At 52.2% G+C, this 25747-nt stretch overlaps 2 protein-coding genes and 1 pseudogene across 3 annotated transcripts in view; 1 reads left to right on the plus strand and 2 right to left on the minus strand.

The window, feature by feature from the left end:
- The window catches only part of STAT6 (signal transducer and activator of transcription 6), a 26044-nt gene extending 21677 nt beyond the window's left edge, over window positions 1–4367 (minus strand). Inside the window, exon 1 of the mRNA XM_054579943.1 lies at window positions 4274–4367. The gene's annotated coding sequence lies outside the window, so the exon portion shown is untranslated. The remainder of the gene's footprint in view (window positions 1–4273) is intronic.
- LOC129075800 (ubiquitin-40S ribosomal protein S27a-like) lies at window positions 833–1473 on the minus strand (annotated as a pseudogene).
- A 665-nt stretch (window positions 4368–5032) lies between the features above and the next one.
- Window positions 5033–25747, plus strand: part of LRP1 (LDL receptor related protein 1) — an 80148-nt gene continuing 59433 nt past the window's right edge. For both annotated transcript variants that reach the window (XM_054579949.1, XM_054579950.1), the window contains exons 1-6: window positions 5033–5571; window positions 14238–14360; window positions 17085–17222; window positions 18989–19108; window positions 20530–20658; window positions 20779–21042. In XM_054579949.1, the coding sequence (XP_054435924.1) occupies window positions 5505–5571; window positions 14238–14360; window positions 17085–17222; window positions 18989–19108; window positions 20530–20658; window positions 20779–21042 (841 nt within the window). In that variant the 5' untranslated portion in view covers window positions 5033–5504. The remainder of the gene's footprint in view (window positions 5572–14237; window positions 14361–17084; window positions 17223–18988; window positions 19109–20529; window positions 20659–20778; window positions 21043–25747) is intronic.

The raw sequence follows: 25747 nt of genomic DNA on the forward strand, positions 1-25747 counted from the left end.
TGTTGTTATTGCTTTTTGTGATTTAAGAAATTTTTACCTACCTCCAAGTCATAAAAATATTGTTTTTATCTAAAAGTTTTATGATTTTAGCTTTTATAGCTTAGATCTATGATCCCCTTTGAATTTTTGTATATGGTGTGAGGTAGGGAGTAAGGTTCTTATTTCTCCCACAGGGATATTCAGTTGTTCCAGCATTTGTTGAAAATACATACCTTTCACCAGTGTATTACTTTGACACCTTTGTCAAAAATCAAGTTACCTTTAAGTGTGAGTCTATTTCCAATCCTTTGTTCTGTTCCACAGATCTGTTTGTTGATCTTTATGCAAGTACCACACTGTCTTGATTACTGCAGCCTACAAGTCTTAAAATTAAATAGTGTATGTCTACTAGGTTTTCTCAGCATTGGGATTTTAAAAGCACCCCCTCCAGGTGATTCTAGTGTGCTGCCCAAATTTGAGAACTTTGAGGATATTCTAATGTGAACCAAAGTTTCCAGACCCAGCTTTCTCTGTCCCTATCCTCTAGGGCAACATGATAAACTAATTAGTAACCTTGATCCTAACTCCTTAGTCTAGAATCTTCTTCCTCTTTAACTTTATGGTTGATGCATTAAGGACTTCATCAACTTTTCACCTGGCTCCCCACTACTTCTAGAAAAAAAAATGTCTAAGTCCTTAGTGTGGCTAAAATCACCCATTGTGATTAGACTCCCTTATACTTCACCCATCACCCTCCCCAGTTTGAACCTCAGCCATATTGCATTAGTCATTCCTCAAAAAAAAAATTTTTTTTTTTGCTGTTAGTTAATGTCCTTTATTAACACATATACAATTACTTGTCTTCTGGTTTGTTGAAGCAATAGATCAGACATTCATCACAACAATGTCTGTCAAAGTGGCTGGCCATAAAAACTCCAGCACTTCTTTCACCTGAAGGGCCTCCAGATGAAGGCAACTAATTTTGCCTTTCTCACCCACCTTAAAACTATAGAACAGCCAGCTTAAGCTTCTTTCTCTTATGCTTATTATCCTTGGGAGTGGTGTAAGACTTTTTCCTTTTCTTCGCACCACCACGAAGCTTCAACACAAGATAAAGAGTGAACTCCTTTTGAATGTTGTAGTCAGACAAAGTACATCCATCTTCCAGTTGCTTGCCCTCAAAGGTCAGTCTTTGCCAATCAGGAGGAACTCCTTCCTTATCCTGGATCTTGGCCTTTATATTTTTTTTGTATTCCAGGGTTCAACTTCAAGAGTGATGGTCTTCCTCATAAGGGTTTTCACAAAAATCTGCATTTTGGCAGCAGGTCCATCACAGATGGCAGATCCAAAAGCTTCCTCAAATGTTTTAAGGAAACACTTGCCTTTGCCTGCCCAACAGCCTAAAACACACTTTCCTCTTGTAATTGCCTGTCATTTTCTTCTTCTCTTTCAACATGTATCTTGGCGTCATCTACACTGATGTGCTTTGACCCCCTTATACGGAATAAGCATCCTGCCCTGGTTCCCGTGGCTCTCTGTGCTTTCCTTTATCATAAACATTCAGGTACTGTGTTATAACTATCAATCATGTTGTTGCACTAACCCACTAACCTGTATGCTTCCTGAAGACTGAGACTATATGTTTCCATATCTTGTCCCTAGTGCCTATTAATGTGCTTGGCACATAGGAGGTACCTAACACATGTTTGTATGAAAACTGAGCTCCAAACTGCATTGTGATTTGGGGCGAATTTCCTTAATCTCTTTGAGCCTCTTTCCATACCTACAAACTGGAAATAAGATCTATGCCACCAGGTGGTTATGAGACTCAAGTGAACTAACCTATGTAAAATCCATTGTGTGACTTGGTACTTGGTAAGCACCAGCTCAATAAATCTTGGCTCTCTTTCCACTTCCATCAGGCCCTTCAGAAACACCCTTCCTATTTACACTTCTTTAGCTGACCACTAGGTGGTGTAAGTCTCTGGCCTGACATTCTTTCCCAGGGCAGCCCCCTTAATGCCCAATCCCAGTGCCTGCTACACTCAGACAGGAAAAGATTAATGATTTGTTAGCAGATTAAAAAAAGAAGATAATTTCTCTCACACCACCTTCTTTGCCTACTGTCACCATTCTAGGTATCCTGATTATGGACCGCAGAGAATTCCTCTTTGATTTCCCACCATTTTGGTTCTAATTCCAACCCAAGGATATGAAGGTGGAAAGAGCTTCTTAAAAACCCAGGTGGGGAGAAGAGGAAAAGCTAAGGCAGGGAGGGACTGCATAATGATAGCAATAGGAGAAACACAAAGAGGCTGCTTACAGTCACATCTCGTTAGGAAGGAATTATGATCATCTCCTCCACCAGCGCAGGCATCACATCAATCGATCAAGAACTCCTAACAGTGGGTGGATACAAAGAAATAAAACACCTCCTTGTCTTTCAGGAGTTTACGGTCTGGTTGTAGACATAGAACCCACAAAATTAAGTGTTAATATCTAGGCACTGAGACTATCTTGAGTGTAAGTTTGAAACAGGAGAGATGGGCAGAGGGAAAATAACAGGAGAGCTTTTCTGAGGAGGGTAGGGAGGAGTTTGGAGAACAGATAATTAAAGGCTCAGGTAGAAATATGCATTCTCTCATCTTATAGAGAGACACTCAGCAGTTCACATGCTGGAAATAACCCAAGTATCCAACAACCCCAAGAGATTGTGGAGAATCCGAGCAAGGAGATTCCAAATAGCCAATATAAAAAGAGGGTTAGGAGTGTGTGCAATGTGGAAAGGGATCAAGAGAAGTTAATTGAAAAAAGAAAGTTATAGAATAGTACATATTACATGAGCTCATTTGTGGTTTCAAAGGATGTTTATTTTTATTTGTTTATCTTTAAAAAAGAAACCTCTTGGAAGGAGACCCACAGAACTCTCAGCAGTGGTTATTCTGAGGGTGGGGCTGAAGAATGGGAGTGCGGAGAAGAGCAAGCTTACTTCTCACCGTGTACCTTCCTATATTGAGTTTTTTAACCGACTAATTATTACCATTTTTATAATATAAAGTTAAAAATAAATACACATTCACATTCAGGAGTTAATAGGTGTTGGGAGGTAGCAAATAAGAAGTGCTGATGTGCTGGCTGAGGCCAGACTTTGGAAGCCCATGGCTAGGAGAAGAGTTCATATTTGCTTTAGTTGTCTATAGACACACAGTAGAGGTTTACCAGCCAGGAAGAGACTAACGAGGGAAAGCAGATTTAGAAAGATTCACCTGTGTAATAAGGTAGGCGGCAGGGAGAGGAATGAGACTGCCCCTCACAAGCTGCATAGGGTCACTCCATCTAGCTTTTTCCTTTCAAAGATGTCTGAAATCTGTTTCAATCTGATTTCACTTGGACCGTAATATTGGGAGAGGATCCTGAGAGAAGAAGGAACCTCGTAGGAATTCATTAAAAACATTTAGGGAGTCCCTGCCCTGTGTCTGTCACTGCGTTAGTCCACGACGGTTTGCGTAAAAGGATGAAAAAGATTCCACCTCAGCATGAAGAAACTGTGACAGTAGAAATGGAAGATATCTGAGCTTTATTTCAAAGAAAAAGAAGAAAATAAGACAGGCCTTGAGCATAGACTTGCAAGATTAGACGTAACTGGCAAAGAGTCTGAGATTCCTAGCCTGGGAGATTAAATGTAGGTGGCCTTGGACTGGAGCAAACCGAGCCCAGAAGGAGCTCTGGTTTGGGGGAAAGTTCCCTCTGGATTCCTCTGTTGCTCTCACTGCCAGCCACGGACAAGTCCTCCATGGTGCTCTGCTTTCTGCCAGGGACATACTGGAGGACTTAGGACTCTTCCTCGACTAGAATTTTAAAAGGGAGAAACGTGGTGCAACCCTCGCTCATCTCTACCGTCAATTTCTGGCAGCCAAAGTCGCCTGCTGTCTCCCTGAACTCTGACTTCCAGACACCAGAAAAATCAGACACCCGGGGTACAGCCTTAAAACACCGCCCAGAAGGGGGCAGTGGCCAGAAGCATAGTCAAGGGGCTCTGGAAACTGCCCCGGAGCCTTCTGGATTCAAAGCAGCATTCCAGTACAGGCTCAAAGCCGGGACAAAGGTCCGGCACTCAGCAGACACCTCCTTAAAATTCGAGTCCAGAGTCTCTCATCTTTTTCCCCATCTAAAACCCCGACTTGGTGGGAAGCCCAGTCAGAAGGTATAAAAAAACAAAACACCAAACAAAAAAAAATAAATGAACCCCGAACTCTTGGGGCGAAGGGGGTGGCCCCACCCGCTGGTGACTCACCTCCCTGCAAACCAGAGCCTGCCCCTCCCGCGCTCGGTGCCAGGAGAGCAAGGCCGGGCGGGTACTAAGGTGGGCTCCATCCCCAAGCCCCAGGCGGGCGGACAAGCACCGGCGTGTCCCCACGGGTGTCCCTGTTTACCCCGAACCCTGGAGCGAGGTGGGGGCGGGCCCTCGCGGTCCCTCCCCCGCCCCGCCCCCCACCGCCACAGGCCCCAGTCCTGATCCCAGTCTTACACTGTCTCCGAATCGAAGCTCAGCCCTTGCCCGTATCTTCCCCGAGGACTGGCTTTGCCCCCACCCCAGTCAGGCGAGGCACAGCCGGGGTACCTCGAGGAAATCAGGCCTCTGCCCAGACCTCCGGGTCTTGGATCCCCAGACCCGTCCCGAAATCCTAGGGCAGTGACACCGAGTTTCAGAGAGAAGCCGCTCCGCTCTTGTAGCCCACTGCTCAATCACCCCTCGTCCCCTCAGCAATTTGCAGCGAGGCAGAGAAAGCCCAGTCAGGGGAGAGGACGCTCCGGGCCCCACACCAGCCTCGACGCCACGGGACCCCCACTGTCGAACCTCTGGCCAGAGCTCCAAGTCTCCTAGCTGCCCTGATTCCCCCACCCCAGGGCAGCGCGCCAAACCGGCGCATGCGCAGTCACAGGACTGCCGCGTAGCTCGTTCTCCCCCCCCCCCCCCACCCTTTTTTTCTTTCCCCGCCCCTTCTCTCCCTCCCTCTTCTACCCTTCCCCTCCCTCTCTCCCCCTCAGCCCGCCCCGCGGCACCTCAGTCCGGGGAACAGTGTTGCGAGCTCTAGGCCCGTGCACTAAGGAGGGTGAAACGAGGGGAGCCCCCAGAGCTCCATCAGGCCCCTTCCAAGGGCTCCCCAACCCGGTCCACGCCCCCACCCCCCACCCCGCCTCCTCCCAATTGTGCATTTTTGCAGCCGGAGGCGGCTCGGAGATGGGGCTGTGAGCTAGGGAGGGGGAAAGAGAAGCGAAGAGAAAAGCAGGGGGTGAAGGGTTTGGATTTGGGTGCAGGGGGCGTACCCTCGTCAGCAGACCCTCTACAAGGGGCTCCGAACTCTGCCTCTTTCACCCACGCCTCTGGTGCGCGTTGCCGAAGGACAGGATAAGAATAGAAGAGGAAAGGAGGAAAAAGGGGAACCCCCCAATTGGGGGGGGGGCGACGGCGAGAAGTAGCAGGACCAGAGAGTAGGGGGCTGCTGCTTGCATCAGCTCACACCATGCTGACCCCGCCGCAGCTGCTGTTGCTGCCCCTGCTCTCAGCTCTAGTCGCCGCCGCTATCGACGGTAAGTGAGATTCCGCGGCCCCCTTGGATCCCTGGGGACACTCACTCCCCAGCCCCCACTCCTGCGTTCGGATGGGGAAGGGAGATGCGGGAGGGGGTGCCTTTTGTTATCCCAGTCCAGCTGACACAGCAGCGGCCCTACTGGGGGTAGGGATGGGAGCCCAATTTGGAGGATGTGGTCCTGGGCAAATGATGCTTCTGGGGGGGCCCCCAGCCCAAACAAAGACCAAAGGCCTGGGAAGGGAGAGGAGGGTTCCCCCTTTTTCTGATCCCAGGATCCAGAGGCCTTCTCTTCCTATCTCTGGTTGGGGAGGGCCTCCACCTCCCCTCCATCCTCCACCTCTCAACCCTCATCTGAATTGTGAAGGAATCCGGATTTGCAATATAGAGCTGCAAAAAGGGGGGGTGGGTTCTGCAGTGGCCTCTGAATCTGGAAGGGAGAGCAGGGTCTGGTGTGCCCCGCTGGGCAGAGGGCAGGCAGGCCCGAGATGGCTATGGGTGGAGAAGGAGGGCCACCAAAAGGCCCCCCTGTTTGGGTGTGGAATCTGGGCCTGGGAGACTAGGCTTGGAGGCCTGGGTCCAGGATCCAGCCAGCTGCCAGCCTGGGTTCCGAAGTGAGCACGTCCCCCTCTCAGGGCCTCTGTCAGTAGCCTGGATAGGACTGTATTGAGGGGCGGAAGAGAAGCAGGCGATGCTAGTGACTTAGAATTTTCCTTCTTAATTCCTGGGAGCTTTGAAATGAAAAACGTCAGATGTCATGGTTGGGGAAGGGGACTGGAGAATGGCCTGGAACGCTGAGGTGGGAGAGTGGAAGAAGGCTGCTTTCTCTCTGACTTCTGGCTTGATCACAGTTTGGACTAGAAGGAGAGTTGGAGGTTGGATGGGGGTTATGGCTGTGCCCCCACTCCCCAATTACCTGCTTCTTTGGTGAATGTGTTTATTTCTCTCCACTGTTTCCTTTCCTCCCCTCATACACAGGCACTGTATGCTGCAGTTAGGTTTGGGCTCGAACTATATCCTTTTGGGGGAATGGGGTGCCCCTCCCCTTTATATGTCAGCTATTTTTTTTCTCTTGTGAGTCACTGGTTCAAGCCTTGCCCAAGTTTTGAGCTGGGGTTATGGGGCTGGGCTGGGCCCCTGATTTGAGAAAGGGTGGGATCTCACCGCTTCCCGTCATTTTAGTCCTGTCATCAGGAAAAATCTGGGCCCAATACCATTGCGTGCCCCTCCTCCATCTTCTAAATTTTGCCAGATTGGGATTGAGAAAGTTTTTCTCTGAAACCAGATTATCTCCTCCTCTCCTCCTCTACCCCAAATTGCTTCAGTTGGGAGAGGGAAGTTAGGGAGTCAGGACGCAGCTGTGCCTGGAAAAACAGTACATTCGGTGGCCCTGAATTATGCCATCTTGGGGACCCTCTGTATGTTCCTCTGCCCTCACCTCCCAATTACCTCAATTATCTGCCCAAGAGGAGTAAAGAGGACCTTCCCTGAATATTCTTCAGACCAGTGCTCAGAGCCAAACCTTGCCCATGACTTCCACTCATATACATCTTTCCTCGTCATCAGCCTTGTGAAGTGGGAGGGGAAACTGAGGGAGAGAACTTTATGTGTAGCAGTTTCTGAGAGGGATAGAAAAAACAATTTAAGAGAGCGAGAGACCATCAGGAGCCCCATGCTGGGGGATGGATGGAGTTAGGAGCAAGGGGTGGGCCTCTGTGAAAAGCAGAAAAAATCTCCAGCCCAGGCAGGAAGGGCCCAGGTAGCATCGCCCCCAGGGTTCTAAGGCAGTTCTGTTTGCCCCATCAAGTTGGCTGGTGGTGAGTGGAAGAGGGAGACTGGACATGTTCTCGTCAACTGTTTCCCTACCCATTCTTAAAATTTTCACTCGGTCCTCAGCGGCAACCCCAGCTCAAACCAACCCAGGGAAGGGACCCCTCCCCAAACACACACTACTCTCCTTACCTTGGGAATGGGAATATGAATCATGGGTCTCACGTGCTCTGGGTCAGATAGGGGAATTGCACAGGCACAGATAGGGAATTGTAGGGCCAGTACTATCCAGGCAGCCTAAGGGATTCTCTTATCCCTACCTTTGCCCCCATTTCCCAAGCCCATAGACACAGAACTTCCTCCTTCGCAGTTAAGGAAGCCTCCTGGCCCCAGCTTACCCGACTTAATGTCTAACCTTCCTTCCTGCTGCTCTCACAGACCCTGTATCTCTTCCTGCAAGGGGGCAGCCCTGTGGTCTTCCCCACCTCTTTTGCCTTCTCTGCTATGCCTGACCCACCCGGGGGGTCCCCTTCTCTTTGGGGAGCAGTGTCACTGCCTGCTAGTAGACAGAATTGAGTTTACTTGCTTCGGGGAGGATGGGGAAACAGATGGGATGGGGAATGGGAAGAAGGGCTGTTGAGGATCCTGCTGAGATTGAGAACATTTTGTAGTGGTGCCCTGGCTGGTGTGGCTCAGTGGATTGAGCGCCAGGCTGCAAACCAAAAGGTTGCCAGTCTGATTCCCGGTCAGGGCACACGCCTGGGTTGTGGGCCAGGTCCCCAGCTGGGCGAGTGAGAGAGGCAACAGATCGATGTTATCTCTCTCTTTTTCCTTTCCTCCCCCTCTTTCTAAAATAAATAAAATAAAATCTAAAAAAACCCCACAAAAACCATTTTGTAGTGTGAAGGGCAACCCCAGGCAGATCGGGCTCAGGGAAGAAGACTGACTTCCTCCCTCTCTCCTAGCCCTCTCCACACACACCCTTGATAAACGGGACAGTTGAAGTGAGTTACGAAGCTGAGGTGTTTCCTCTTGGCTCTCTGAGAGAAGGTTCCAAACTCCTTTCTCCCCTGGTCAGACCCAGATCCTTGGACATCTCCCCTTACTCTCGTCTTTCAAAGCAGGGATATGTAGAACAAAGTAGGGACATGCAGGACATTGATTTTGGGATGGGAGGGAGAGAGAGATTTTGATATTGAAGCTGCTTCACAAGACTTCCTTTTCTTCCAGTCTTGCTCCCCCCGCTTCCCTTTTCTCCATAGCTTTTTTGCCTCCAACCTCTTCCCCATCACTGGGCCTCCTGAGGACGTCGGTCAGGGCCCTGGACGGAGCCAGGTCTTGCCCAAATACTCCAGCTCTTCAAAACTCCTTTCTTCCTTACCTAAATCTAACCTTCTTTCCTCCTGCTGTAGTTTCAGCCTTGCACATCAGAACCCCAAACCCAGCTTATTCCTCCTCAGTAGTCTCTTTTCAGCTCTCCGCCCCCCATCCCTGCCCCCCCCCCCCCCCCCCCCAATTTGTAGACTCTCTAGCCTTCAAGTCCTCCAGTTCTGGATAGAGGCACTCATTGCCCAGTTGAATGGGACTACACAAGGGTCCCTGACCTGGTGGAGCTAACTGTGGGGTGTTAGCATTTGGAGAACCTTGTCCCACCCCGCTGTGTTCAGTCCCAGATTTCAGCCCAGTTAGCAGGATACTGCATTGTTTGGAGAAGGAAGCAGTTGGCTCTGGAGTGCTTCCCGAGTGGTGGCCCCAGGCACCAGTGTAAAGCTTCCCTGGGAGAGAGGCGCGGGATGGTGCGGGGGAGACATTTGGCCCTTTTGCTCCTCCTGGGGAGTTGAGTCTCCCCAGGCCTTGGCTTTCTGGGTTCAAGAGCCTTGTCTCCCTTCCTCCCACTCTCCCAATTCAATGGGGGGCAGTAGTCCTTATTCTGAGTCTCTTGGGTAAGACATTGCTAGAGCAGGGACTCTGCCTCCCTAAATCAGGATATATGCTGCCCCCACCCCAACCTGAGTCTCAGGGGGTGTTTATTTTCCATGTTCTTCCCGCGATGACTGTGTCATTGTCTTGGCAACCTCTGGGCTGAGACGCTGTCCTGTCTTTTTGACCTCTGTCTGTCTGTCACTGGTGTGTGCCCTCTTAGCCTTTCAGAAACTGTCTCTCATCCTCTTGATTCATCTCTCTCGTTGCCCATCCTCTGTGGCATTCTCTGTCCCGTCTCTCTCATTCTCTGCTGCTTGCTTTGTCTCTGCCTGTCTCCATCCACCTCCCTCCAGGCCTCCTGGTACCCTGAAAGCTACCCTGGAGCAGGCATTGCCCCTGGGCTTTCTCACAGGCTCCTTAGCTCCCCCCTCAACATTTTGTAGTTATTCTTCCCCTCCCGGACCAGACTGGGAATATCCAATACTGCAGCAAAAGTTCTCCTCCACTTTCCCTCAAGTTCTTCTCCTCCACTAATTTTGGAAATGGATTTTGGAGAGAATGTTTCTGCTAGAAGGGAACTTGATACCCTTTGTGGGCCAAGTAAGTGGGAGAAAGGAGATATTTCAGAAGGAAAGAGGGAGGTTAGACTTCTGGCAGAACTTCCTCATGAGCTGAGAACTAGAGAAAGGTGTGGGGAATGGGTCAGGAGCTTAGAGCTCTTCTGTCTGCTGAGAATAAGCCATGTGCATGTGTTGGGGGTAGGTGAGGAGGGTTTATAAAGGCCTGGTGAGAGATACGATGACCTCTGGAGACATTTGAAGGGTCCAAATTTTATTTGTGGGGAAAGGAAAAGATAGTGGGGAGGTCACTTGTCAGGCTAATGTGCTGCTGAGTCAATATTGACTCAAGATGGAGGGGGAGACCCTTCCCCTCCCCTAGCAGTCCAGGCCATCCTGTCTGTCTGTCTGTCCAGGCCGCAAAGCAGAGGCCCAGACTCAGGAATGACAAAAATGTATCTGAGCCTCACTGAGCTGCGGGAAAGAGCCACCGGGTAACACCCAAAATACATAAAATTCAGTGAAAAGCTCTCGGTTTGGGTTTGGGAGGCCCTTGCTGCCCCACCCCCATATGTTTGAAAGTTTAGATTCCTGCAGGCTGTGCCCCCCACCCCTTGGCCACCCCTGGCTCCTCTGTTCCCTTAGATATATCATGTAGTTCCCTTTAGAAAACGACCCTCCACACACAGCCTATATATCTCCCTCTGCTGCGTCTGCTCTTGAAAAGGGCCTCAAGGGTCTCTTTCACGAGTTTTCTGCCTCAAGTCTCCTGGTCCTTTCGGAAGCACCATCTGAGGTCTCACCTCTCTTCCGCTCCCTCGCTGCTGCTCTCCCAAGGGAATCAACGAATGGGCCCCCTCCTCTGAAGAAGACTCCCTCAGGGCCGGTACTTTCCTCACCCTCTCTTCTCTGGCCAGACGCTCTTATCCTCCTTCCCCACCCCACCCCCAAGGTCCCAGAATGGGATAGAGGAGGCTCAAGCAGGGCAGTGTGGTCCATGTTGTGTCCGGACACACAGCCAACCCTACACCTCCTGTCCTGGCTCCAGCTTGGTGGCCCTGGGGGCCATGGCTGGGCCGGGTGCCTGGATTTGAGGGGAGGCTGGGGTGTTGGCCAGAGTTAGCATGGCGGTCACATTCATCTCCAGGCAAAGCTGAGAACAGACGGCCCCTGTGTCCTGGTGTTCTCTCTGCAACCTCACTCGCTCTCCTCCCTTTTTAGTCCTCTCCTCCGTCATCTCCCTCCTCTCCCCTCCTCTGTCCTGTTCTTGCCCCTCACCTCTTCTCCCTTCCTCTCTGATGAGCCTTGAAGGCCACCGCCATGCGCTATGATCCCGCTCCCCGCTCCCAGCCTCAGAGGACCAGAATATTCCCCCTGCCATTTCACTTCTTCATCCTTTGCCACCCGGCTCGTCATCAAGGCCAATGAGGAAACCACCTGTTCAGTTGCTAATCACTCTGTGCCTCAGTTTCTTCATCTGCATCATGGGGATTGCAACATACCCACCTCACAGGGCTGTGAATGTTTTAGATCAGTGGCTGACTCATGGCAACCCTGTTGTAAAGTATTGGCCTGTGTCATTAAGAAGCCCCAATTCTCACGAGGGGCAGGAGGCAAGGGAGGCTGGTTGTTAATCCCAAATTGAGGGCTGAATCTGAGGCTGTGTTGTTCCCCTCATCCAAGCTGCAGGTCACAAAAGAGGGTTTTCTGGGTGCTGGTGTCAGATGCAGAAGGCTCAGCAGAGGGAAGTGGGGTTGGCTGGAGGCTCTAAGCAGATTACCAGTTTCCTTCCCCACCCCCACTGCAGCTCCCGCCCGCCTCAGAGTGGGGCTTCCCTTGGCTGTGTAGACTGCCCCAAAGTAGGTTATTTGTTTCTTTCCTCCCCTCTCCCCCTGAAGGAAATCAAAGACAGGCCTCAGCCTTCAAACTCCAGATTCCTGGGGCTTTCTCCACCATACCTGACAGGAAGTTCTTTCACTTATCTCTCCACGATCCTTGGGCTGCCCTGACTTTTGGGTGATGTGCACCCCCAAGTCCCCCTGTCCCTGGGCCTGACGAGATGCTGCTGAGGAATAGAGGCCCTGAAGTCTCCTCTTCTTTCACTTTCCCATCCCCCACTCCCCTCCCTCTGCAAGAGCACATCTGGTTTGTGAATCTCTCTCATTCCAGCTTTCGGAGTTTGCCAGCTGCTGTTTCCTCTGTCGAGTTCAGGCCAAAAATGGGGGTGGGGGACAGCAAGGGGGACAGAGTAAGGGCCAAAGGAAGGGGGGTTTGTGGCTGGGACGCAGAATGGAGAGGAGGTTGTAGTGACCAACCAGTGACCTCAGGCCAGGGCTGTGAGTTCTGGCCCTGGAGGCGCGGGGGTATGGACTGAGTCCAGGTGGGGCTGGGGGGAATGGGGGTGGCACGGGGGCCATTTCTGGGCTCCAAACAGCCCATCTGCCTCTGAGTCCCATTCCAGCCCCCCAGCCCCCCCCCCCCCAGACAGTCTGGGCTGGCCAGTGGAAGAGGACCATTCTCCGGCATGCTAACTAGGCTGGCGGGCTGTTTCTCCGGGAAGACCTCACAGCTGGCCCAGTGGGGCAATGAACTCAGCATTATCCACCTCCTCAAGGGGCCTTTATTCCCTGCTCAGGGTGGGGGGTAAAGAAGGGGGACTGGGGGCGGGGGCTGGCCCGGCCATCCTTGATGTGTTTCCTGAACTCAGCTCTCATTCTGGCCAGGGGCCTGAGTGTAGTCCCCTCTGCCAGAGATGGAGATGAGGGAGGGAGGACATCTTCTCCATGTGGCCCCCCGCAGATTCTGTCCCCCGCTGCTCAGAGCCCTGACATACTTTACTTATACTCCATCGCAGCCCTGAGCTCACTCTGCCCTGCATTCGACGCAGTGGTGTACAGCTGTCTTCCCAGGACACTGAGTCTCCTGAGGGGGCATTTTGCTCCGCCTTGGCACCCCAGTGCCTAGTGCAGTTTCTGGCACAGAGCTGGTCTCCAGTGCATGCCAGCTGAATAGAAATAGAATCGATACAAGCCGAGGAAAAGGCGATAAAGAGCTGGAAGGCTGAGATCCCAGACCTGAGGGGAGGAGGTGAAGAAGAGAAGGGTGCTTCTCCTCCCACGGAGGACATGGTGATGGGGTTGGGAGGGACGGCCCATGAATGTCTCTCCGGGGGAATGGGGAAGACTAGTACAGGCTGCACTGGTTAAAACCTTCAAGTCATCTCGAAGCTGAGTGAGCCCTGGTTTTGTCTTTTGCCTACTATGTGACCCCACCCTCTCTGAGGCTTGGTTTCCTCATCTATAAAATGGTGGTATTAGTAGTACCTACTTTGTCATACGTGGAGAGGATTAAATAAGAGAATACATGGAGAGAGCTGGTTTACCACAGTTCCCAGCACACAGCGAGCCCACGATAGGAGTTAGTGTTACGTCCTCAATTCCTCCTCAGAGCATGAGGTCAGAGAATGGCATGGAGGCGGTGGGCGGCGGGCGGTGGGGGATGCTAGCGGGGGTTAAGGGACAGGGCAGAGAGATCCTGAATGTCCTAACTCCACGGCTTGGCTGGGCTGAAATCAGCCGCCACAGGTCACCCCAGCCATCCTCCTGCCTTGGTTTTCCAATGCCATCATCCTGAACAAACTTTAGGTGCCTCTGACTTCTGAGAACATCTGCTGAAAGTCTTCCCTGAGGTCTAACCTCAAGGGAGGCCGCATCCTTAGAGAATGGAGGTGGAGGTGGGCGCCCCGCCCCGCCCCGCCCCTTGCACAGCCTGGCCCTCCAGTACCTCTGCTGATACCGTCTCCAAGTTGCCGTTGTACCAAGGGCATCCCCTCCCCCTACACACCCATTTGATGTCTGTGGGCCTGGTGATTAGTTCGGAGCTCGAGATGGGTGGGACAATGGGTTCCAAGGACCAGCGATGTCCCAGAGCGCAGAGGAGCAGAGAGGTTAGAAAAGACCAGCTCTGGGCTCCTAGTGGGAGGGGGAGGAAGATACAGAGAAAACATGTCAATGCCCCCTAAATGCCCCATCCTTCACCAGTCAGCAAATCGGGAGGTGTTGGTGCGTGGCCAGAATAAATGAGACAGCAAAGGCTTTGACCCCGAGGGCTAGAGGAGGGGCACACTGGACGGACAGCTGGGGAGGGGGGTGGGGGGCAGCAAAATATGCTCCCTATATCCTTCCCCTCCCCCCACGACAGGTACACAGTGTTCCAGGAGTGACACACTGCCACCTGCCCCCACCCCACTGTCCTCCCCCACCCCCAGCCCCACCCCTGGCACAGGGACTGTGGCTCAGAGAATCTGGGCCGAATGGGCTGATGCTGGGGAGGGAGGAGGAGCCATATGGGGGGCTTTAGGGCCATAGAATGGGCTTCCAGCCTTCATTTACACCCCGTTTTCTTTTCTTGCCCATAGTCCCCAAGACTTGCAGCCCCAAGCAGTTTGCCTGCAGAGACCAGATCACCTGTATCTCCAAGGGCTGGCGGTGTGATGGTGAGAGGGACTGCCCGGATGGATCTGATGAGGCCCCTGAGATCTGTAAGTCCTTTTCTGAGTCCCTCCCCTAAAACCTCTGACTTATCTTTTTCTCCTCTTGGGCCAGGCAGTTTGGGATGAGGAGAGCTGATCTCTAGCCTGGTGTAGACCTTGCTCTGTGACTATTTGTTCACAATACAGCTAAAACTGTCCTCTCCCCGCTTCAGTGTGCCCGACGTGGTGCCTGATGCGCTTAGAAATGGCCCATCGGATTGCCCTCTCAGCTGCTGTGCCCCAGGCCTGCCAGAGACTGTGTGCTCTGCATTGACAGCTTTGCTGGAAGGAGACGCCCCAACCTCCCTTTTCTCTTGCTCATCCCGCTATTTCCCGCCTCAGAGCCTCCTGACCCTTGCTGAGTGCCCACAGGTCTGGCCAGGTCCCCTTCCTGTCCTCAGACTCCCAGGCCAAAGGCCACCAACTCTTGCTCAGCCACTGTACCGTAAGTCCCACCCCTGTGTGTTTCCCACTACCCCCGCCTTCCCCTGCCCCCAGTAAGTGGTGTAATCAGAGGCAGCTGTTTAAACTGGGAGAAAGGTCCCCGCCCAGCCTTTACCCTGCCAGTGCGTGTGTGCTGGGGGGGCAGGGTGTGGAGGACTTGCTGGCTGGACCCCAGAGTCCTGGGCAGCTGGCAGAGTGCTAGGGTCTCCACCTTCAGCCTCTCCGCCGCTTAGTTCCTCTGGGCCAGGGTCTAGGCGCCTGTGTATCCTTAGGTCTATCTCTGTTTTCTCTCCCGGGTTTATCCTGTTCCAGCCCCATCCCCTGTCCTTTCCCCACACTCTTACCCATAATTATCAGGGGTAATTTTAGGGCCGGAAAGGGAGCCACCAGTTCTCTCAGTCTCACCCCCTACCCTGCCCTCGAGGAGTGGGGGCCGGGGATATTTCGCAAGTATTTCTATGGTGGGGTCGTGCAACCTGGAGCATCTTTTTGTCTGATGCCACCTTTACACCCTGCGTTTCTGACCTGATGCTTGATGTTAAGGGTTGAGAAAGCCTTGCAGAGGGGCTGGATCTGGCTTTCTTCATCCATTCTCCCTTCAATGCAAACCCCACATTATACACATCCCGCTCTTACACACTCCCAGACCCATCGCCCACACACAGCCCCTCCTGGGCGCTGACTCGCCCACCTCCCCACCACCCACCCCAACACACACAAAAGCAGATGCCTGCACAGACATGTTCTTACGGCAACACGCCAGTGGGAGATGCAGAAGCACAACTCATACTCTGACCGATGTCCCCAGACACACACACAAACCCAGATTCACTCCTCAGAGAATGTGGAAATGCACAGCTGAGGCCAGAAGCACCAGCACAAATAGAGACACACAGAAATACCCTCACTTCACACCACACACTTCCCTCACTGGTACATGCCGACTCCTACCCAGGCACACGAGATAGGTCACGTACATGCAGATAGTCTCTCTCACACACCCTGTCCAGGTTTGGGAGCCAGCAGGCAGTAGTCTGTCTTTCAGCTCCTGGGCTCAGCCAGCATCCTAGCCTGCATGGTCTCCTGAGGATTCCTGAGGGGCTCTACCCCCACCCTGAGCCCATTTTCTTGGACAACAAAGGACGTACTGGAGACATCACTAGTGGGCCATGACTTTTGACCCTTCCCAAATCCTATCAGGCAAGCTGCTCTGGGGTTTGGGGTCCAGAATAGTGCTATCCAATAGAAATATAATGCAAACCATGTAGGTAATTCAAAATTATCTGGTAGCCACATTTAAAAAGGAAAAATTAGCGCTGGCCTGTGTGGCTCCATTGGTTGGAGTGTTGTCCCCTAAAACCAAAAGGTTGCAGGTTTGATTTCCAGTCAGTGCACATGCCTAGGTTGTGGGTTTGGTCACAGTCAGGGCGTATGTGAGAAGCAACCAATCAGTGTTTCTCATGTCAATATTTCTCCCCTGTCTCTCCCTCCCTTCCCCTCTCTCTAAAATCAATGAGCATGTCCTCAGGTGAGGATAAAAAAAAACCCAAAATGCAAAATAACAAGCTCTCTAAAAAAATAACCAGGTGAAATTAATTTTAATTTTATTTTACTCAATGTATCCAAATTTTTATTATTTCACTATATTACTCATATAAAATATTAATGAACTCTTTCACATTCTTTCGTGTGTGTGTGTGTGTGTGTGTGTGTGTGTGTGTGTATTTGGTAGTAAGTCTTCAAAAGCCACTGCGTATTTCATACTTATGCTTTGAACTAGTCACAGTTTAAGGGCTCAGTAGCTTCCAATGGCTGATGCTCCATGTTGGACAGCGCAGCTCTAGAAGACCTGCTCTGACTCCCAGCCCATCCTCTGTGACCCACGAAGCTATGGGAAGGTGATGTGCTTTATCATTTGAGCTTCTCTACCTTGGACTCTGTTTTCCTTAGCTCATCAAACCTTTCCCTTCTAGCCTTGGCCTGAATATAGAATGAGTATAGAGTATAGAATGTGGAGGCGTCAGGGTCCATAACAGGCATGGGCATTTGGAGAGCGGAAGTCTAGTTCTCCCCTCCACCTGACTGCTCCCAGGTGTGTGACCACTGTTGGGAATGGTGGAGAAGAGCTCTAGGTGGAAGAGTGTAACCACCCCGGAGGCCTCCTGAGATCTAAAAAATGCGGGTGTCTGAAATACAAGTCTCAGTTCCCCACCACCCCTCCCAGTGAGCAGCTGATTGGGCAGCCACTGTAACAAGTGTGGTCATGCTAACATTTCCATCTGCCCCCAGGCCCACAGAGTAAGGCCCAGCGATGTCAGCCGAACGAACACAACTGCCTGGGCACTGAGCTGTGTGTTCCCATGTCCCGCCTCTGCAATGGGGTCCAGGACTGCATGGATGGTTCGGACGAGGGGCCCCACTGCCGAGGTAAGGGCTCCTCTCTCTCCTATCCCAGGTGGATGCAGTGAGTTCTCAGCTGGGCACCCGATGGGTTTGGAGCTCCGCCATCCGAGGGCTGCCCTCGCACCTCCGGTGGAGATAAGGCCTTGTCCTGTACCCTTATACAGAATTGCCACCAGAGAGCGGCCCAAATCCATGGGTCCTGGGGGCTTAGAGCTTGGTCAACAAGCTCCAAGCGCGAGGCCTTGGCCCGGGCACTTCTGTCTGTGCTCGGACAAGTTGCCACTCCTCCGCAGACCCCAGGGTCCCACCTGTAAAATGAAAGCTTTACACTAGATCAATGTTTTCATATTTTTTTTTAGTAAATAGTGGGGTTCTTTTTCCAAATAGTTTCTTACATGAAACATGAATATGAACAGAGAAGAGCAGGAAAAAAAAAAAGAGAGAGAAAGGAAAGCTGGGGCTGGGGGTCTGGAGTTACGCGCACCGGCTTCCCGGGCCTATGGGAGGAGCCACATCTGCATGCTGTTCCCTAAGAGCAGGGCATGTGGAGCAAGGGAGTTTGTGGAAGATTTTTATCCTCTCCTTTGGCTGGTTTTGCATGATTTTGTCTGAAGCTCCTGGGATGGGGTGCAGAGTGTGGGCCCAGGAGTTGACTTCAATTACCACGCACATCCCATCTGTGGTAATATTGGATGGTGCATGTTCAAGGTTACTTCCTTTTGAATACCTTGAATACCTTTTCACCTTGAAAAACAACAAAGAACCTCAAAAACCTAAGGGTTGAACTTCCTTCTCTGATATTACAGAAGTTGATTCTCCTCATACTCCCCACACCCATATCAAGAAGAGGAACTCTGTTCTAGATTTTCGAGAACAAACAATGCTTACTGCCTTTGTGGTGGAAGGCTGGACAGGCAGCACATTTGGGCTCTCGGGTGGAGGTGGAGTGGAAACAGAATAACTGGGGTCTGACCCCCCATCCCAGCTCCGGCCTGGCAGGCTTAGAACTTCTGAACGTCTTAGGATCTGGGGCAGCCCTCACTCCTAGGTGGGGGTGTGAAGCAGCTGGACAAAGGGGTCTTTGTGGCAGGCTGCCTGGCCCCACGCAAGGCCATTAATTGGGTCGCTGGTTTGGGGGGGCAGCTGCTCCCACCTCTCCCCCTTCCTTTTTCATTCCCTTCTGTCTCCCCTGTGGAAGTGGGTCAGTGGCAGGAAAAAGATTAGAGAAGGATCCTGAGGGAACCAGTTTTGCTCCTCCTGCTGTCCTCCACCTGGACGTTACTTAGCCTTCTCTCAGAGGCCCCGAGGGCGTAAGGGACAGGCTTAAGAGGTGCTTCCAAGCCAGAGCTGGGGTTCTGCGGGGGAAGACCCGATTCTGTGTCTGTGTCGACTCTTCACCCTCAGCCCTGGAACCGACATTGTAGCCCCCGGGCAGTGCAAACAAGAGGCATGTGAAGGGGAGATAAGACCCACTGTCCATACTCCCTTTGAGCCCAACAAACTACCACACCTCTCCCCACAGGGACAGAGGGAGGCCAGGGAAGCCAGAGCAGGGAGATGGTTCTAAGCCATAACTGGTTATATGACCTTGGACCTGTCTTATACCCTCTCTGGGCCTCATTTTCCCCACTTGCAAAACAGAGTAGATGCTTCCTAAGTCGCTTTCCTTTCTGACACTGCAGGCCTTGAATGTGGTTTCTGAAGGGTTGGTAGGAATGGGGTGAAAGTTACAGTCTGGGGGTGGCTGCCAGGCCTGAGGGCCTGAATGTGTGTCTCCCACCCTCTCACAGAGCTGCTAACCAACTGTTCTCAGCTGGGATGCCAGCACCACTGTGTCCCCACACTCAACGGGCCCACCTGCTACTGCAATAGCAGCTTCCAGCTGCAGGCAGATGGCAAGACCTGCAAAGGTAAGTGAGCACATGCGCTTGTACGCTGTTAGGGGAAGAGGGAGGCTGGGCCAGTGGGCCTGGCTGGGTAGGAGAAAATTAGATGGAAGGTCCCACACGTTCTATATAGCCTCCAGGCATGAATGGGGGGAGCCCACTTGATTTTTACCAGACTTTTAACAATTCATCTTAAAATTATATAGGTCATATGCGAGTTTTCTAATAAAAAAAAAATGAAAGCACTACAGATAAAACTAAAGTCCACTCAGCCCTGGCTGGTGTGGCTCAGTGGATTGAGCGCCGGCCTGCAAACCGAAAGGTCGCTGGTTGGATTCCCAGCCAGGGCGTGTGCCTGGGTTGCAGGCCAGGTCCCCAGTTGGGGGTGTGCAAGAGGCAACCAATGGATATATCTCTCGCACATCGATGTTTCTCTCCCTCTCTTTCTCCCTCCCTTCCCCTCTTTCTAAAAGTAAATAAATAAAATCTTGGGAAAAAAACAAACAAACTAAAGTCCACTTAGACAAATCCTTTCATTTCTGGTCCCTTTCTCATGTCTGTGGAGGTCAGCTCTGTTATCAGCTTGTACCTCTTTCCATGGCTTTTCTGTACATCTGTATGCATGTAGTCATGGAAAATCTCAGTGAACGTACTGTTTATGTGCATGTGCCCTTTTTGACATAAAATTATCCTGTACATATCTGTTTTCAATTTTTTCACTCAGTATGTTCCAGGGGTTTTTCCATGTTAATATGTAGAGATAGATCTACCTCGTTCTTTTAAAAATGACTGTGATGTATGACCACTATCACAGTTTACTTGGCCATCACCCTATTGATGAGTAAGATGTTCCCGATTTCCCTCGGTTACAAACAATGCAAACTTTTCTGTTTTAAATTTGCATCCCTCGAATCTGCACAAATGCCACCTTCTCAGCGAGGCCATCCCTGGCCGCTCTGAAATCACACCCCCGCTGCCCGCATTCTCTTTCCCCTCTCTCTGCTTAATAGTTTTTCATTGCACCAGTCGCTTTCAGTGCGCCAGCACCTCAAAAACTAGAATTTATCTTTTTGTTAAATTTATTACTGTAATACGCCGTATTTCATTTATTATCAGAATTTTAAGCTTTACGAGGGCATCAGTTTGAATTTATTTTATTCACTGATGTATCCCCAGTGCCTAGGACAGTACTGGCACCTAGTAGGTACTGAATAAATGTTTTCTGAATGCACGGATGATGTGTACCTATGTGGCTATTTCTCTAGGGTAGATTCCAAGCCTGGACTTGTTGAGCGAGTTTGCGCATGTCTTGTTAATAGATTCTGTCAAGTTTTCCTCAGAAGTAGCTATAGGTTTGGACACGCCCAGTGGTAGTGTCTGAGGGCACACTCCTCCCTGCCCTCGACACACTGGAAGTGACCACATCCTCGCCCTTTTCCCCGCAGACTTTGACGAGTGCTCAGTGTACGGCACCTGCAGCCAGCTCTGCACCAACACAGATGGTTCCTTCACGTGCGGCTGTGTGGAAGGCTACTTGCTGCAGCCGGACAACCGCTCCTGCAAGGCCAAGAATGGTGGGTGAGGTCACATGTGGCCTCAATGCTAGGTGCCCTCAGTGCTGTTCCCCGAAGGAGAATGGCTTCTGAGGTCCCAGGATCCCTTGCTGCATTGACCTTCCTCTCCTCCATCTACAGAGCCGGTAGACCGGCCGCCTGTGCTGCTGATTGCCAACTCTCAGAACATCCTGGCCACATACCTGAATGGGGCCCAGGTATCTACCATCACACCCACCAGCACACGGCAGACCACAGCCATGGACTTCAGCTACGCCAATGAGACTGTGTGCTGGGTGCACGTTGGGGACAGCGCTGCCCAGACGCAGCTCAAATGTGCCCGCATGCCTGGCCTGAAGGGCTTCGTGGATGAGCACACCATCAACATCTCCCTTAGCCTGCACCGTGAGTTTCCTGCTCCCAGCTTGAAGGGTGTGGGGGGTGGGCAGGGGAGGTGCAGTCTGGCTAGGACAGAGGCAGAATGTTAGACAGGGTGACCCCTGTCTGGAGTAGGAGCCTAAACAAGAAGCCCCTGATAGAGGCCGGGGCAGGGGGCTGCACATGCTGATGTCTGTCTGGGGCTGGGGCAGAGTCAGGCTGTGCTTTTTTGGTCCAGATCTGAGGAAGCTCTCAAAGAAGAAATGACTGGTCAATTCAGAGACCAGGGACTGTCCCTTCTCTGAGCGGGGAGTGTTGGTTAGACCAACAAGGGGCTTTCCCAAGGTGGGAGCCAGTGCAAGGGAAAGAGGGGCCTAAGGCCTGAGGAGTCTTGCGAGGTTGTGGCTGAAGGTGAAGCAGCCAGGGCTTGGCTGGGTCTGTTTTCATGTCCCATCATTTCCCTTGGGCCTGTCGCCAGAAGAGACCTCCTGCTGCAGCATGGGTGTAGGGATCCTGGGGCTGTTTCTGGGGGACTTCGTGGCAGTAGATGAGTCTGAAGGAGAAGCGGTGAGTGCTGGGGCCACCTGGCTGTTTTAGGATACCCCGGATGTTCTTGTTTGGCCTCCCTCCCTAGGCTGTACTTTGCTGTCTTTGGAGTAGAGAAGGGAGGGGTGTCACTGGGGATGGGGCCAGGGCTTAGATACACTGTGCGGAGCAGTCCTGCTCAGCTCAGATGCTGTTATATAAACAAATAAAACATCTGGCATCATCACATTCTCAGGAAATGCACCACAGGGCTGAGGGAAAGATGGGGCCTGCGGTTGATCTGACCCACGGGGGACGGTAACTTGATCTGTGACCCTAAGTAAACCAGAATCCCCTGTCTCTGCTTTGGTATCTAATCTGCAAAATGGGGTTGAGGTTGCCTGATCAGATCAGATAACTAGAAGTGAAAGCCAGAGGTAACTGGAGGACAGCTCACGAAAGGTTTAGGATCGTGAACCTTGGGCCTGCCTAGATCTAGTTCCTTCTTTGGGTCCCAGTATGAGGATCCCCACAGAAGACAAAGACCCCGGGAGGACACAGTGCTTAGTCCTGGGGGGAGCGGGGGTTCTTCTGAGAGCCCTTACTCTCTATGGCCTCATCATATGGTCCACACCTCAGCTCCAGCTTCTCCAGAGCATCCCCATGGTGTCCTTGGGCTGCTTGGTGACCAAGGCTCCCTGTGATCAGACATGTGTCCTCCTTGGAGTGCCTGGCTGGGGGTGCCCCACACGGTTGGCTGAGCTCTTGGAGGTGGTCAGCTCAGGGAAGCCCTTGGCAGACAGGGTAGAATTGGGGCAAGAGCCCAAGAGACATCTGCCTTCTCCCAGCCCCTTGTTGATGGCCTCACCCAACAGGCCTGTCTGGGCAAACAGCTCCGACAGTTCCCTCCCTGGCCCTGAGGCCAGACCACGGTGCCCTGATGGGAACCTTCTCAGCTTTTGCTCTGGCCTGGCCCCTCTCCTGCCTTCCTCCCCAGGAGAAGCAGGAAATAACCTCAGGCGGGTATCCACCCCTCCCTTGGCAAACACAGCCTTGCCTCCCAGGCTGCTAAATTCACTGGGCCCCTCTGGGGCAGAGTCCAAGAGGCCAGAGGAGATCAAGGTTCTGGGGAGAAGTGCTAGTGGGGTGGAGAAGTGCTAGTGGGGTGAAGAAGTGGGCTTCTCTTGCCCCAGCCTCTGTCCCTTCCTCCCTGCCCCGACCCCACAGCCATGCCGCCTGAATGTCTGGCTGTCACCCTGAGGATGGTTGTTTTGCTCTTATCCCACAAACTAATTATGGGCCCTGAGCTGAGGATGTAGGAAGCGTCTCTCCCCTCATGCCCTCCCCACATCCCCAGTTTATCCCTCCATCCCAGGCAAGAGAAGCTGAACGGCCTGCCCTGGTGTGCAGGGTGGCGGGTCCCAGGCATTCACCTGTGCAGTGGGCTGCTGGCCTGTAATTAGCTTCGCAACAGGGAGGAAGAAGAAAGGTTGCTGCTTTCTCCTGCTTTCTCTCTGCCCTCTGGGGAGCCATCCCTGCAATCATCCCTTTCTTGGCTCTGACTGTGACCGCCATCAGACCCCTGGGCTAAGCCCCACACAGGAGGGAGGAGTCTGACAATTGAGAGGTGCTGGAGCCTGGAGGTCAAGAGAAACCCATCTGCTGGTGTGAGAAGAAGGGGGAGCCTGCCCCAAAGAAAATTCTGGACACAGAAATAGAATAGAAAGAAGGAAGACGGCCAGGAAATGAGCCTGTTTCACATGGGTCCTGGGCAAGTATGAGCCAGACCTGCTCTGAGTCCTGACAGCCCTAGAGAGCCCCTCCCAGGCCCTGGGGTGGCTGGTGGTCAGTACAGCTTCTAGAAGGGGCTTGTGGCGTAGGCTGAGGATGGAAGCTCCTGCTTTTTCATGTCTTGACCCCCAGCTCTTTCCCTTTGTTCGTACTCAAGGACATCCACTGACCAACACCCCCAGCATTCTGAAAGGCGTGTGCGCACACTTTCTCCCCTCCCCCAGCCCCAGTGCCTTCAGTGCTCTGGATGGGGGCGATCCCTCCCCCACCCTCCTGGGCTATCTCCCCAGGGCCCGTCCTCCCCTCCGCCACTGTCCCAGCAGGATGGGAGGTCCTTGAGGAATCTGATTCCATTACTGAGAACATGACGATAAGTGCCTGAGAAGACCCTTAGAGAGAACCAAGGCCTGCCCCTCAGTTTTTAATATTGCCTTTCCCAAAATAAGGATGCCTTGATTTCAGGTTGCACGTAGATGTGCCTTTTTTTTAATTATCGTAGTTATGTTTTTATTTAATACTCATGAGGAAACTCCTGTAACTAGCATATCAAATCCATGATTATTTTAAAGGTTTTATTTATTTATTTTTAGAGAGAGGGGAAGGGAGGTAGAAAGAGAGGGAGAGAAACATTGATGTGCGAGAGAAGCATCAATCAGTTTCCTCTCTCACACGCCCCAGCCAGGGCCTGAACCCACAACCCAAGCTTGTGCCCTGACTGGGAATCGAATCAGCGACTTTTTGGTTTGTGGGATGATGCCCAACCAACTGAGCCACATCAGTCAGGGCTCAAAGCCATGACTCTGTAGATTGTTTAGGATGCAACAAAATAAGTAAGTTGACTTAAAGAAATAGTAGGTAAGTAATAGTACAACTGTACATAAACATGGTGAGCATTTTGAAAACGATACACAAAAAGACTGAAATTCTGGAACCTGAGGCCCAGAGGGGTCAACAGGCCTGGAAGTACCAGAGCCAGGCCTCGCCCTACCCACCCTACCACCCACCTCTGACCACCCTGCTGTGGAGCCATAGGCCCTGTCTGGTGCCCTGCAGGCCTGCCGCTGGGCTGGGCTGGAGGTCAAGTCTCCCATTCTACCCCCAGCCCTGCCGTTGCCTAAGCTACGTTCCTCTAACCTGCCCTCCCCTCAGTTTTGAGGATATTTCCACTGTAGAAAGAATGAGGCCAGACTGCAGGAGTACAGTCCGGAGAAGGCGTGGGGGTGGAGTGAGGGGAGGTTCTAAGGTTGCAAAAAGAGGCCTTGAAGGAAATCAGGTTTGCTGAAGTCACTTAGTTTCTGACTGTGTATGAGAGGATGCTCCGGAGGAGCCCTTGGGGGTCCTAGGGTTTCCTCCCCTGCCCGGTGCTGCATGAGGAAGAAAGAGGTAGGCGGGGAGGCACAGCAAAGGCCCCCTAGGCTGCAGGCAGCAAGGTTGCGAAATGGGTCCCCAATTCCAGCTGGCCAACTTCACTTTTCCTTTCCCTCCCTCTTGTGTGTGTGTGTGTGTGCTCAGATTTAAAATCACAACAGGAAATGGGGTAGTGATTTGTCTACAGGGAGGGCAGAGAGGGGGCAAAAAGCAGCTCCTCTGAATCTGTGATAAACTGGCTGCCCCAGCTGGAAGGGCAGTGGCTTCCTACTGAACCGGGGAGCCCAAACTCTCTCAGCCTCCCAGCCCACGCCTGTGGAACACTTACAGACTTGAGGCATGAAAGCCAGTCTCCCCCATCCTTGGCCTTTCTTACCCACAGGGTGTCAGAACACTGAGGGGCTCAAGCCACCACTCTCTTTGGCCTTGGGCCCTCCTCATCGTGGTGCCTTGGCTTCCCATTCTTATTTTGAATTTTCTAATCCTTTAATAGTCCTCCTCTCCACTCCCAGGCCAGGGACAGCCCTATGTCTCTGGCACAGCTCCAGCCCTGTCCTCTTCTCCCTTGCAGTCTCCTTGAAGTTGCCTCTCCTCCCAGCCTGCTCCCAACACCCCCCTCCCTACTGTTTTCAAGCCAAAGGAAGTAACTTATGCAAAGGAGATGTGTTTTAGAGCTCAGCATTTAAAGGATTTCTCCACAGTGGGAAAAACCCTGGTTCTGATTCTGAATCAGAGCTGCAGCATCTCGGCATCTCATCCCTGGGACCAGGACTGAGTACTCTGTGGACCTGGGCCAGGCAGGGGAAGGAGCAGGCCGTACCCCCCAGGTGGAATTACAAACAGGAAGGGGGGCCCAGGGGACAGAGGCGACGCTATGTGGCTGAACCCCACACTTGGTGGTGGAATAAGAAGAGTTGAAGTCAGGACCTGGCAGGAAACAGGAGGATGAGGCCGTGCCATTTAGCAATGTTTCCGCCGGGCTCCAGACTCTTGATCATCTCCCCATCCCTCTTCCCACCCTCCCAAGCGGGAGGATTACCAGTCAGAT

This window comes from Pteronotus mesoamericanus, unplaced genomic scaffold (assembly GCF_021234165.1).
Source record: "Pteronotus mesoamericanus isolate MK-2021 breed Mesoamerican mustached bat unplaced genomic scaffold, CSHL_Meso_final contig_56, whole genome shotgun sequence".
NCBI classification, from domain to species: domain Eukaryota; kingdom Metazoa; phylum Chordata; class Mammalia; order Chiroptera; family Mormoopidae; genus Pteronotus; species Pteronotus mesoamericanus.